Genomic DNA, 14244 nt, shown 5'->3' with positions numbered 1-14244 from the left:
TGCAAACATGGAGGAAGATGTACTAGGTAGGGTTGTTGTGTTACTGATGCTATGAGGTGTTTGAGCACCTGTTGTGCTTATTTTCATTTTATTACTAATACTACCTAACTTACAATTACAGGCTCAGGGAAAGATGGTATTTATCTTTAACAATGAACAATCATAATGAGAAAAACTAAAAACATAACTATTAGGCTTGCTTACATCATAGTATGCAATTATATACACAGGGAAATATGATAAAATATCTCTGAATAATCAAAATATTCACATCATCGTTTATCAAAAATTGGATTTGTTTTTGTTATTGATAAGCCTCAGAGATGAAAAGAGAAATTTAACAAGAATTTAAGCTAGCTTTGCATATGGATTAACAATTTTGAATACAAAACAAAAGAAATAACTTATTCAAAAAATTAAGAATTTGGGTTTTCCTGACAAAAATTATTTCTTTAAGAATTAAAAAATACAACAACCTAAATGAACCCGAAACGTATCTATTACAATCACAATAAAAGAACAGCTGTTTCTTCAACATGACCACAAAATGAACATATTTCATCAATATCAAAATATTTATAGAAAGATTAATTAAACCTGTCGCTATATGTTAAGTTGTTGCACTTATAACGTCGTTGGTCACATGATAACGTCAACATGGCGGAAGACGTGCAGATCACATCCATACTCAACGAGATTTGGCTGTAGAGTACGTACTCTTTTAGCGCTCGTTAAGTAAGTACTTATTGAAATTAAGTACTGTTGGACTTTCAAATAGTCCTCTGCATGTTCAAAAATGGTTCAGGAGTCAATCTATCAAAATTTAAAAGTTTTATTCAAGCTCAGCAAATAGGAGAAATCAAGAGCAAAAACAGCGCTGGAGAAGAACTCTGTCCTTCCGAGTTCTTCTGAATTCTCTTTCAGAAAACAGTCCCTTATATGAGTTCATCACTCTTCCGTGTATCTTCTGCTGGTGTCTTCAGCAGACGTTTCCTGCAAGCACATCCTGTTAGGCTTTCAACAGTATTTTTGCAGATCAAAACAGGAAGCTCTATCTTCAGCAGTCTGCAACATTTTCTCTGCCCTGCACTTCATATCTTCACTTAACCCTTTCAGACAGTTTCACAGTAATTAGCACTCTATAGTTTAATTATTAAAGCTTTCTTATGCAAATGGAAAATATATAAAACATATTCAAACTGAAAAGTACCACAAATCCCTCTCTTGGCCTCTGAAAGAGGCCACACAATAAAAATGCACAGAAATATACAACCAAAAAAAGAAAAAAGAAAAGATAAGACACATGATAATTTTTTTTTCTTTTTTTTTTTTTTTTTTTTTTCTACAATGCTGCAACACAAATCATTTAAAACAGTTTGGAGTCTGTCATGCCAAATGCTCTAGCCACCACCACGTCCAAAGGTCTATGAAATCAAAACCCATGAAATCAGTCTCATAAACCCAGTGTTCATCCTAGAGCTCAATGTTTGTTTGTTTTTTTTTTTGTTTTTTGAACAGCTTCAAGCAGCCAATTTAAATTTTGCAATATCATCACATAGTCTCAGATGGTTACTAAAAGCACATCTCCATTAACTTATTATAAAAGGTATTTTCTCCCCAGGGCTGTGATCCCTGGCACAATTGCATCAAATTGTGGACCCTGGTCACAATCAAAAGCAAGCCATCAAGGAATGCGGTGTCTGGTGGACAGTGTAGGAGGAGCTCATATTCTTAGAAGGGCAGACTGCCTGCTGCTACTCTGTACAGCTTCTCTGATGCTCTAGGCCTATCAAGCATCTGCTCAACTCCACAACAGTCTCACATATAACACCTCCCATCTCGGGCAGGTGCCCAGTGGCGGTGAATCCCTGCCTTAGGTTGCCCTCCGCTTGGCCAAAAGAGGATCTTACCCGTCATCGAGAAATCACCTCATTAACACTGGTAACCGCTCTTTCCCATTGGATATCCTAAACAGTGTTCTTACAGAATTTGGTGTTTTCTTGCAGTTTAGGAAAGGTGCATTCAAGAACCATGAGAGCCATTGAGACTTCCTACTGACAATAAAATATGGGTGTAAATCATCATGTGGAGATCAGTTTTGAAACTTTAAACTGTAGTAAAAGTAGTCATATATCCTATTGACTGTAAATATAAAAATTGAGTTTTCACTACATTTACAGCTTTAGCCATGGTGGAGGCCAGCATGTGACAAACAAACTGTCCTATTGCAGTCAAACAGAGAGAAGCAATGAATAACTATATTTTGAATCACGGCATTGCCTTACTTACTGGTATACATCAACATTCTACTCTAGTCAACATTGCATGCATGTAAAATTCAAAAGGTAAAATTCCCTATATTACCAGTGTGCTCAGACAGGACTGGGCCGAAAAAAAAAAAAACCCCTTTGGGAAAAGATACCCAGCCGGACCCCTAATTTTAGCAAATGGGCGTCCACAACATGTCAGCCTGAGGCAGTCACACTGAAAGCATCTAAGTTAACATTTCTACACATTCCTTATAGGCTCAAAGCATCTATGTAACATCTCTATATAACACACAATATATGATGAATCAGCATCTGCAAAAAAGCACAGTTAACAGAGAGAGAGACAACATTTGGTTCGTACATTTGGCCTTAAAGGGACAGCGTCCTATAAATACCTGCAGTGAGAAACACTAGTTATTTTACAATTAATTATTAAATTTCCCCTCCTGAATACTAGTGTTATTGATTTTATTAGAAAATTTATGTTGTATTCATTTTGCGGGACTTTCAATTTGGTCTTTTATACCGTAAGTGGTTTGTAGTCTGAGTCTCACTTCCTATAGCTCTCTCATATCTGGTCAGGGTCTTTTCCTGTGTGTGTATGTGTTTGTGTGTCACCTGTATCCTCCCTCTCTTGGACCTGTGAAGCCAGGTCCACTCTGGTATCCTCCAAGGATCTGGACGGCTGATCCGCCGGACAACACTGGCTCAGGTGGTACCACGTATCAACTTTTCCTGCAAGACTAACACAGTGAGAAGTGTGTGCGGTTACCTTTAGTGGAGCAGTCCAACGATGTTCTCTCCATTTGCTCTCGATTGTTTGAAGCAATATGTCAATTTGATCTGCGCACAGATTTTAGCCAATTCACGAATTTGTGTTCTGGGGCAGCAAATGTCAAAACTCAGGGAGAAGGGACGTCACATCTGGCTCTGTTTATGGCCATATCTGCATCCTCATTCAACAGTAGGTCAATTCTTTGGGAATGACCAGTGCACTTAACAATAGCCACTTTGCTAGGTAGCGTGGTGGCTTCTGGAGAGCTCTCTCGCTTCTTTCTCATGAGTAATTGGCCGGCCGGACGAGGTTGTCAATCCACATCTGACCCACACAGGCAGCTCCACATGGGCTACGAAAACTGCGTATGCAGAATCAGAGTAGATATTTGCTGTTTTACCCTCAGAGTGTTTCAATGCATTGATCAATGCTAACAGTTCTGCTTTCTGTGCTGATTGTTTCCCCACTAGGGGTTCTGCTTTTACTGTCACAAATTTGTCACCCTACAATTCAACCACAGCAAATCCTGCCTTCAATGTCCCATCATCAGCTCTGTGACAGCTGCCATCAGTAAAAAGCGTGATAGGGTTGTCTGTTTCAGGAAGTTAGGTATGGATTTGCCTCTCGTTGCTGGTGGCAGTCTCTGGCCAGATGGTCCTTTCCCCTACATATGTAACACCTCTGGGAGTTAGTGCAGTCAGGTGCCCAGTGGCCCACCCCTCCACACCTGTAGCATGTGTTACCCCAATTTGCTCCACCCCCTCTGCCTCTTCCCCCGCGGCCCCTACCTACATTCCACTGCTGTTGTGGGGCATAGTTAGGATAGTTTGGCTCAGCCTGTGGTTGTGGCTGCGTGGGTGTGAGGGTAGGCTGTTTCTGAGGCATCTGTTTCAACTCTCTATTTTTAGCTGACTTCCTTTCCTCGACCTGCAGTCTCAGAAGCTCCTTCTGCAGCTTCAATAGCTCACTTCCTTCTTTCTCTGCCTTCTCTACTGCTCTATCAATAAAATGTACTGCATACCTTTTCCACTTAGCATCATCACTGCCAGGTACCTCTGGAGACTGCTCCATTGCTTGGGTCACGCCAGCTGGAGCTCCATACAACACTGCTGCCCTGAAAATTCTATTAGTGACAGGGTTAGACATGGGGTTCTCATCACAAGCGTCCTCCCATTCTTGAGAGCATCTATTTATATATGCTGCTCCATTCTCACCAGGCTTATGTTTAAATTTCATGTTTTCGAACATTGTATCAGGTGTGGGGAATTTATCTCTTATGGCTTGGCATAAGGGCGATTGGCCTCCCCCAGTCACCAATGGGGCGCTGTTACTCACATTTCTGGTGAGAGCCATATTCTCTAAGTCTGCCATCTGGTGTGCAGACAACACCCTGCTCATTATCTGTCTCAGATCTCCTACAGAGAGGACCTGACCATGTGACAATGCAAAAAGTTTGTTCACCCATCTACCTCCCCCTTCCGTAATGGCAGGGAGTTTCTTCACTAATGTTTCCAGATCCGTAAGGGACCATGGCTGATACACAGGCCCCGCAGAGGCAGCCAATATGGGCAACTGGAATTTTGTTCCCATATCAGATAAATCAGTCTTCCCTTCCCACTGTTTTCCTAGCAACATCTCTTTCAGTCTTGCGCTGGATCTGGGCTGAAGTGTGCTAGGGAGATTTTCTTTGGTTTTCTTCCCTATCTGTACCCTTTCACCCTTACTGATTGCAAATGTGCCCTCCATCTTAACATACGCTTTGTCACTGTCTGAGTCACTGTCACTAGTTTCTTTCATACCCCTCTTATCTTTCTCATCTTTCTTATTTTTCTTACCATTTCCTTTCTTTCCTTGCCCCTCAACTACTATTTCTTCACCTACTGGAAAATCCTTTTCACCTTCTATATTCTCATCTTCATCCACTTCATCCTCATTGTCCTCATCCTTCAATTCTCTTCTATGGGTCTGACCTTCGTCCTCATCTTCAACGGGGAATTCTACCATGCTACTTCTACGACCCTGACTGCTTTCCTCATCCAATTCCAAAGTTCCACCTTTTACTTTGTACAGCGGCATTTGTTTCACAATTTTCCTGAGAGGCAGCTGTTTCAATTTTTTACCCGTACTTGGATTGTAGGGGGGTGGGGGGTCTGGATATAGTCTCTGCACAGCAGGAGCTGTAGGAGGGGGGGGAGAACTAGCCTCGGCTTCCTGCTTCTTGCTCAGTTTAACATTGACCTCGCCCTTTTCTCCTTCCTTCTTTTTTGGTTTTAAAATGGCAGCAGCGGCCGTCACCCTAGCCCATTTCCTACGATTAGCATCTAATTCTCTCTCTCTCTTCGCGTGTGCTCGCCTTTGCAATAGCCCCACTTCCTCTTTTCTGTGTCTGTGAAGCGCCTCTTGTGCTCTCTTCTCTTTTACCCCCACTTTCTGAAACAAACAACCCTTTTTTTTCATACAATCATCACCAAAATGCTCAATCATTTCATGTTTACAAATTTCCAATTCTAGCATGCGTGTTTTCATATCTTTTGGATCAGTTTGGGTTTTTACAATTTCAATCATTTCATCCCACTGTTGTCCAAGGGTAGGACAATCATATTCTGTACATTCCCTGTCGAATTCACCCTCCATGACGTCTTTTATTTCTCCGCGCGTTCCCTATTTTGTCCCTCAATATGCGGCGTCACACAGAAGAATTTCTTAAACCGCCACACAGAGGAATTTCTTAGACCGCCACACAGACGAATATTTCTTAAACCGCCACACAGACGAATAATTTAGACCGCCACATAGACGAATAATTTAGACCGCCACATAGACGAATAATTTAGACCGCCACATAGACGAATAATGTAGACCGCCACACAGACGAATATTTCTTAAACCGCCACACAGACGAATAATTTAGACCGCCACATAGACGAATAATTTAGACCGCCACACAGACGAATATTTCTTAAACCACCACACAGACGAATAAACTCTTAAACAATTGACTATTTCAGTCAGGGTGAGGTCTTTGAAGGTTTTGAGTCAGTACCAACCTCGTCAGGTGTGGAGTTCTTCAAAACCCCTGACTCTTTTATTTAGTTTCGAATCTTTCCTCACACAGTATTTATTTTCCTCACTCAGTATCTATTTTTCTTTTACTGTTGATTTCTCCACCGACATCAGAAAATAGTCCAAATTCAACACTTCATTTAGAATATTCAATCGCAGAATTTAATTAAAAAGGTTTCTGCTTACCTTTTGATTATGAGCCGGCTCTTTGTGTTGAATTCAGATATTTCCCTTTGTCTCAGAAAACTCCGTGAACCATCACGTCGGGGTCACCAAATTGTTGGACTTTCAAATAGTCCTCTGCATGTTCAAAAATGGTTCAGGAGTCAATCTATCAAAATTTAAAAGTTTTATTCAAGCTCAGCAAATAGGAGAAATCAAGAGCAAAAACAGCGCTGGAGAAGAACTCTGTCCTTCCGAGTTCTTCTGAATTCTCTTTCAGAAAACAGTCCCTTATATGAGTTCATCACTCTTCCGTGTATCTTCTGCTGGTGTCTTCAGCAGACGTTTCCTGCAAGCACATCCTGTTAGGCTTTCAACAGTATTTTTGCAGATCAAAACAGGAAGCTCTATCTTCAGCAGTCTGCAACATTTTCTCTGCCCTGCACTTCATATCTTCACTTAACCCTTTCAGACAGTTTCACAGTAATTAGCACTCTATAGTTTAATTATTAAAGCTTTCTTATGCAAATGGAAAATATATAAAACATATTCAAACTGAAAAGTACCACAGTACCTACTCATTGAGTATGCGGTTTCGAACGCAGCCACTGTTTCTGATCAATATCTGAGTTAAATATGAATGCAGAGGCTTAAGGTGAGACTTTCCCTGATCTCTGTGATAATGAGTCTATAGTTCTGCTGATTGGATTAGAGTCGCTGAAAATCTGGGCAAATTCCTGTAACTGCTTACATCCTTTGCATATTTTATCTTCTAATGACGATCCTGAAATCTGTCTAAAACTCCAGCGATTGAGTGTTTAGTAAGTCTGGATGACTGCAGCGACACACAGAAACATCTCAATCAAGATCTGATGAAGATTCACTCAGTCTCCTGATCTTCTCTTCTGAGTTTACTACAGCTCTAACTGGATGTTGCAGGTATTTTGGTTTCAAAACTTTTAACTTCACTAAAATCATAACTCTAATACAACATGAATGCACTTCTAGAGATTGAGTTTGTAAAGCAGATATTGTATCTTGTATTTATTAACTGAACTGTTCACTGTTAAAAAGGGAAGATGAGGAGTAACAGCTGAATATGTTGCCATGGTTTTTGCCAATAAAGATGCTGAAAAGGTCATCAAGTTTAATAAAGGAATGGCAGAGAGGATGGCAAAAGGACATCAAGGGTAGACACATTTTTCTGTTCAATCTAAAGTTAGAAACAAATGTTTTTGTACTTGTCCATCATGTAGGGACTCAGTTAAACTGTAGACTGAGGTTGGGGCATTGTGGGTTAAATACTTTTTTGTATATTGTAGGAAAGCATATTTTTTTCTTTTTTTCTCCTTTAATATTCACTGACAAAGACTGTTGATGCTGATCAAATACCATGATGTGAGTCTTAATTGTAAGTCATTTTCATTTATTTGTGCAGATCGTTTTTTTTTTTTTTTAAATAGCGCACATTGTGTATTCACAAGTCAGTCATTTCCCCGTAATATTTTCCCTTCTTTCGGCGCTTCACACTCCAGTCCAGCGGGTGGCACTAACACACACACTTCTGTTTGACAAACACCATTAAACCTAAGAAGAAGAAGATTGGTTGCACTGCTCTCTGTTGTTTTGTTGTGATTCTGTTTTAGTTCAGCCTGTGAGAAAGTTTCTGTAAACAGAAAAAAAATACAGTTTTTGAATCCAGTCAGTAAATATCTGTAATATCCTCATCCTCATAGCTGTGACTAGGTTTGGAAGCGAGCAGGAATATCTGGAGAAGTATCTGCTGATCTGAGATCTGCTGCTGTGAAGATGTTTATTAAAGTGGAGAGTGAGGAGAACATGAGTGTACCAGAACCTTTGAGAATAAAACAAGAGGAACCAGAATCTTTGAGAATAAAACAGGAGAAACCAGAACCTTTGAGAATAAAACCGGAACAAGGAGGTTGGTGTTTAATCTTCATTCATCTTTAATGACTGTTTGTGGTACATTATTTCAAAGTTTTATTAATAATGAGTTTCAAGCTGCTAGATTTAGTAAATTGTAATAGAAACAATATTTAAAGCAAATCAGTCAGTTAAAGTATAGATGGGGCAGCAAAAGCACTTCCAGATCTAGTAAGAAACATTTAAATTCTGCATAGGGATGCACCAATATGAATCGGTCGATAATGCTTGCGCGTTTTGTCAGTAAAGCCTGTAATCAGCGGTAAATGCCATCAGGTGCGTGATTTCACGTTGAGCCGTATATACTACACACAGACGTTGTTTACCGACGAGCTGCGCAAATCAATGTGCATTATCAGTGTGAATGTGCGCAGCTCGTCAGTGAACAACGGCTGTGTGTAGTATATACGGCTCAACGTGAAATCACGCACCTGATGGCATTTACCGCTGATTACAGAACCGGCTTTACTGACAAAACGCAAGTGATCGGTCGATACATATCGGTGCATCCCTAATTCTGCACAGAATTTTTGGTAACATTTTCTATGAAGCCCCTATTTATAATACATTATAAGATATTTCTAAGGCATTGTAATGAATGCATCATAAAAAAAAAAAATTTAAATCTTATAATATGTTCACATAAATAATCATAACAATTACAATATACTAAAGTACTTGAGTATTTGGGGTTCTAACTTTTTAAGATTATGATTATTTATTAGACACAATGGGCGGCATATTAAATCTACGCAATTTTTAATGGACTATATCCTATTACAATTTTTTTTTTTACATTATATTTCATTTTATTATGATAGGCCCCCTGGTCTACTGACTAGAAGCAACTTTCCAACTACACTAACACTCCTTTATTAATAGTATTATTCGACTTAGGTTAAGGTTTGGCTAGGTAGAAGGTTCACAAACTTGCAAAGTTACATATCAGTTTTGTCTTTTGGGGAACCATTAAAATACAGTGTTAGAATATATTTAGCATACTACTACTAATAATTATTGCTAGCTGTCATGCAGTTGAATAGTTACTTATCAAAAGCTGTCTAAAGGGTACCATCAAAATAATCTAACTAATAATACAAACGTGTCATGTTATCCATTCATCTGATACAGTAACTTTTGGCTCTTTGATAGATATTATTATTGTTATTATTATTACATGCTCTTTGTATGCTTCCAGGAGGGTGACATGCGTAACATGGTAATATATGAGACTTATGTTATAACTATGAGGAGATAATCACACGCTTAATCACATCACTACAATACATTAAAACAGTTTTATGATACAACATACTATACATTTTTTATAATGCATTATGAATTCATTATAGTGCCTTAAGCATACCCTTATAATGCATTATAAATATGGGCTTCAAAGAAAGTGTTACTGAATTCTTTTATGAACAGATCAAACACAGCTGATGCAGAAACAGTGTTAGCTAAAGTCATGTCCAATGCTATTACATCATTAGTTTCAGGGTTTGGACATTTTGGGAGAGAAATTCAAGAACTTTTCAACGAAATTGAAATTTTGCATGCCTCCTGACTCAAGTTTAGTGCTTTGCTGTCAAATGTGTCTTACCAAGAAATAAACGTAATATTTTTTAGTAACTGCGCTTAAACATTCCAAACAATAGTAATCTTATGGTTGACTTGTTATTCACTTTTTAGCATCAAATGGTGATGTGTTTATGCAGTTTGAGGTTTAAAAACATGTTATTTTCCACATACTGTACATTATTGTTGCTCCTCTCTGCCCTCCCTTTCTAAAACGCTTTGATTTCCACAAAACTCACTGTTGATGGAAACCGAGGTGTTTTCTGATTGGTCAGCTATCCATGCTTTGGAATTGGCCGGATACCTCAAGCGTGTGTTGGAAATGTTACACCCCTAACCATGTTGTGATACCATTTCTTGGCGCATCGAGACAGAAATTACAAAACCCATTATAAACTAGGCATTTGTTGCATACGTGCAAACTCGTGTTTGAAAAGTCAGTACTGAATTCTTTAAATATGAAAACGTACTTGCAGGCCATCAGTCAGATGCACAGACTGTTCATGCAACATTGTGATTGGCCCACTTTATGGGCATAAGGAGCTCCAGGTGTGTGTTCCTGTTGTGTATGCACTTCGATGGATTAAATGCAGAGCACAATTCACCATACTTGACTGTTTCTCTTTCAACTGGTGCAAAACTATTTCCTATTCCTAAAGTGTAATTATAATATTACTAAAGTTTTTTACAGAAAAAGTTTAGTGATTTATGAGTGAACATCCTGTGACAGTCAGTTTTGGGTTGTTTTCCATTTAAAAGATCAGTGGAACAGCCCATTTTTATAATTGGCTAACATAACTGCCCCCTAAATAAAAACTCAGAAGTTTATTTTTTTATTATTTGATAGTTAAACGGGGAGTTTTTTCTCTTATTTTCCCTCATCTCTTTGAATTCAATTTGATGATTTTTATCCCCTAGGATACATAAAATAGTAGAGATCAGTCTATATAGATTTCCTAAACACTATCATTAGATTATCTGGATTTTTTTTTTAAAGGTCCCATATCGTCAAAATCAAAATTTCCTGGCTTTTTTCATGATAACTAAGGTCTAGGGGCTATCTAACTACCATATGAGTTTCAAAACAGTCAATCCACAGTAAACTGCACACAGCCTGCTTAAAGTAGCTGTTCATTTTCACTAGCAGCTGTGACTTCCGTAACGATGTGACGTCCGATCGACTCAAGTCACCGCCTTCAGTCACAAACCAACGTCCCACCCTCCTTTTGTCAAACCCCCAGACAACAACGCATCCATTCCATTGAGCAACAACAACAGGAAAACAAGTGGAGAAAACCCTGTTCAGTCTATAGATGTCAAGCTACGATCATTACACAGGCTTCAGAACAACGTTAATATAAGAGACCAGCGGCACGTCAACTTCAGCCTCTTTCACACAGCGATTCCGGTAAATACACGATTTGTTCCGGAATTGTTTAATTTGGTTCATTCACAGAACTTTGTTTTCCGGAATCTGTGCGTGCTTTACACACAAACCATAAAGACATGTGACGTTTGGATGTGAGATGTAATGCGACGCGTACGTTTCACTAAACTGAAACTAACCTGAACAAACTGTGCTTCAGCGCTGATAGTGAGGAGCTGGCTCTGCCTGATGATCGCTGCTTCATTCCACTTTGCACGTAACGTTATTTTTCGTTGTGAAGAGTCGCTTGATAACGTGCATCATTACTACAACACTGCCTTTAGGTTCTGGCTTTGGTTCACACAGTTCCCGTAATTTTCCAGAATCAGCGCGCATTGTGAAAGGGGCTTTACTAAAGCAACAGTTATGTAGCCTACTGCATTCGGTGTTTGTAAAAGAAAAAACATTAATGATCATTCTAAAATATCCCGTTGAGTATCAGCTCTCTCTATTGCTCTGAGCTCGCTTACGCTTACAGCATACATGACCGTAGTTACCTGTGATTGGCCTGGTTGTGCGTCACTCAGAAAACAACAGGCCAATCAGAAGAGAGGCTCATGAATATTAATTAGATGGGCCAAAATCGACCTGTTTTTGACAGAGCTCCTAAAAAAGGAGCTGTAAAAATATATTGAGATGGATTTTGGCACTTATACCGCAAATATATATTCTTAAGGACATCAACAAATAAAATAAACCTCCAGAAATGTGTACGATATAGGACCTTTAATTAATTGTATAAAGGCCAACTTAAACACTGTAGGAAACCAGCCGACCAGGATCGGGTTTGGACACCATGGTATAGGATCTAGTGCAAGCATAAGATTTCTATGATGCCAGTTGCTTTGTGCCATTAAACTGGGGTTAACGTTTATTTCTTTGTTTTTCCACCGTAGACCTAACAACGCTGAAAGAGGAGAAGGAAGTACTGAATGAAACCGAAGAGAAAGATCAGTTTGAGAATCTTCATGATTTTGTATCTGGAGAAAAATCAGTTTGTTCCTTAGAGTCTGCAAATACTTCTAAACAAAAAAGAGCACAAAATACAGGAACTAGGAGTAATTTCACTTGCTTTCAGTGTGGACACAGTTTCACTCTAAAAGAAAACCTTAAAAGGCACATGAGAATTCACACTGGAGAAAAGCCTTACACATGCAAACAGTGTGGAAAAAGTTTCAGTCAAAAAGGACACTTTAACATTCACATGAGAGTTCACACTGGAGAGAAGCCTTACACATGCAAACAGTGTGGAAAAAGTTTCAGTCAAAAAGGACACTTTAACATTCACATGAGAGTTCACACTGGAGAGAAGCCTTACACCTGGAGAAAATGTGGAAAAAGTTTCTGCAGAAAATTGAAACTTAAAAACCACATGTGTATTCACACTTTGGAGAGCCTTTTTAACTGCCAACAGTGTGGAGAAAATTTCACTCGTAAAGGAAACCTTAACACACACATGAGAATTCACACTGGAGAGAAGCCTTACACGTGCCAACAGTGTGGAAAGAGTTTCGCTCGTAAAGGATGCCTTAACAGACACATGAGAATTCACACTGGAGAGAAGCCTTCTACATGCAAACTGTGTGGAAAGAGTTTCACTCAAAAAGGACACCTTAACATCCACATGAGAGTTCACACTAGAGAGAAGCCTTACACCTGGAGAAAATGTGGAAAAAGTTTCTGCAGAAAATTAAAACTTAAATACCACATGCGTATTCACACTTTGGAGAGCTTTTTTACCTGCCAACAGTGTGGAGAAAATTTCACTCGTAAAGAAAGCCTTAACAAACACATGAGAATTCACACTGGAGAGAAGCCTTACATGTGCAAACAGTGTGGAAAGAGTTTTGCTTGTAAAGATAACCTTAACAGACACATGAGAATCCACACTGGAGAGAAGCCTTACACGTGCAAACAGTGTGGAAAGAGTTTTGCTTTTAAAGAAAACCTTAACAGACACATGAGAATTCACACTGGAGAGAAGCCTTACACGTGCAAACAGTGTGGAAAGAGTTTCATTCAAAAAGTAAGCCTTGGCAAGCACATGAAGATTCATAATAAAAAGAAGCCTTATTAAGGGTTCCAAATGGAATCCTATACAGGGCTTCTACAATGCAATTCTAATTCACATTTTAAAGCAATGTGTTTTGTCCATGGTACACTTTACCGTGTCAACTTGAAATATGGACTATGGACAAATGGACTCTTGTCTACGGTGTAAGAACTTCACATTTGAATGTCATGAATTGAAGAGAGATCTTACAGGAAGTACACAGTTTTTTTGGTTGAAGCATATAAAAGGACACTGTTAGCATTTTAACATCAGTGTGTATGGATTTAATTTGCACACATCAGTTACTTGCTCATTTCTACTACCAACATTGGCGGTTTTGAGGAAGGCTTTAATAATCATATTTTGGAACCATTCCTAAAGGACTGTATTAGGAATTGTCTTTTAGGATTGTCTTGTAGACCTTTTTTCTGAACGCGGAAGTCACGCCTGACTAAATTTTTAGCATTTCCGGTCTTCTATGTCTCATGTCAAAGTAGCGTATAATCCGAGCTGTTAATCTAATGTTAAACCTATAAAAAAAAAATAAAAAAGCACATGGCTCCCTAGCACCATCACTTTGCCATGTCGCAATGACCGTCATTTGTCAGTGCCTCAATTTAGGTTTAAACTTTATTGTAAAACAATCGTTGTTGAAGAATAAAAAACTGTTACAAATTATTGTCCTATTTTTCTTACAAAAAAAGAAACAAGAGTAATAATAATAGTCGGGTATACGTACATACAAAGATACCTCTGAATATACACTGTAAAAATGTTGGCTTGTTTTTTTAACCCAACTGCTGGGTTAAGCCTGTTGGGTCATTTATTTGGGTTGTTTTACTCAGTGTTGGGTTGTTTTTGTGTAACCCAACATTGGGTTACTGATTTTATCCAATCAAGTGACAGTTAAGAGAGTAAGCCACTCCCCCTACTCGACGATCCAAGCGCTACCTTTGGGGCCATTTTGAATCAC

General features: G+C 38.9%; 1 protein-coding gene across 1 annotated transcript; it reads left to right on the top strand.

Annotated features, from left to right (window-relative positions):
- The first annotated feature begins 7898 nt into the window (after nt 1–7898).
- On the top strand, nt 7899–13872 carry LOC141340360 (uncharacterized). Its single transcript, XM_073845292.1, has 2 exons — nt 7899–8212; nt 12115–13872. Exons 1-2 carry the CDS (start codon nt 8080–8082, stop codon nt 13293–13295), a joined length of 1314 nt encoding a protein of 437 aa, XP_073701393.1. The 5' UTR covers nt 7899–8079; the 3' UTR covers nt 13296–13872.
- The last annotated feature ends 372 nt before the right edge of the window (nt 13873–14244 follow it).

Source organism: Garra rufa, chromosome 1, assembly GCF_049309525.1.
Source record: "Garra rufa chromosome 1, GarRuf1.0, whole genome shotgun sequence".
NCBI classification, from domain to species: domain Eukaryota; kingdom Metazoa; phylum Chordata; class Actinopteri; order Cypriniformes; family Cyprinidae; genus Garra; species Garra rufa.
The sequence above is the reverse complement of the archived record's forward strand: the minus strand, read 5'-3'. Positions and strand labels throughout refer to the sequence as shown.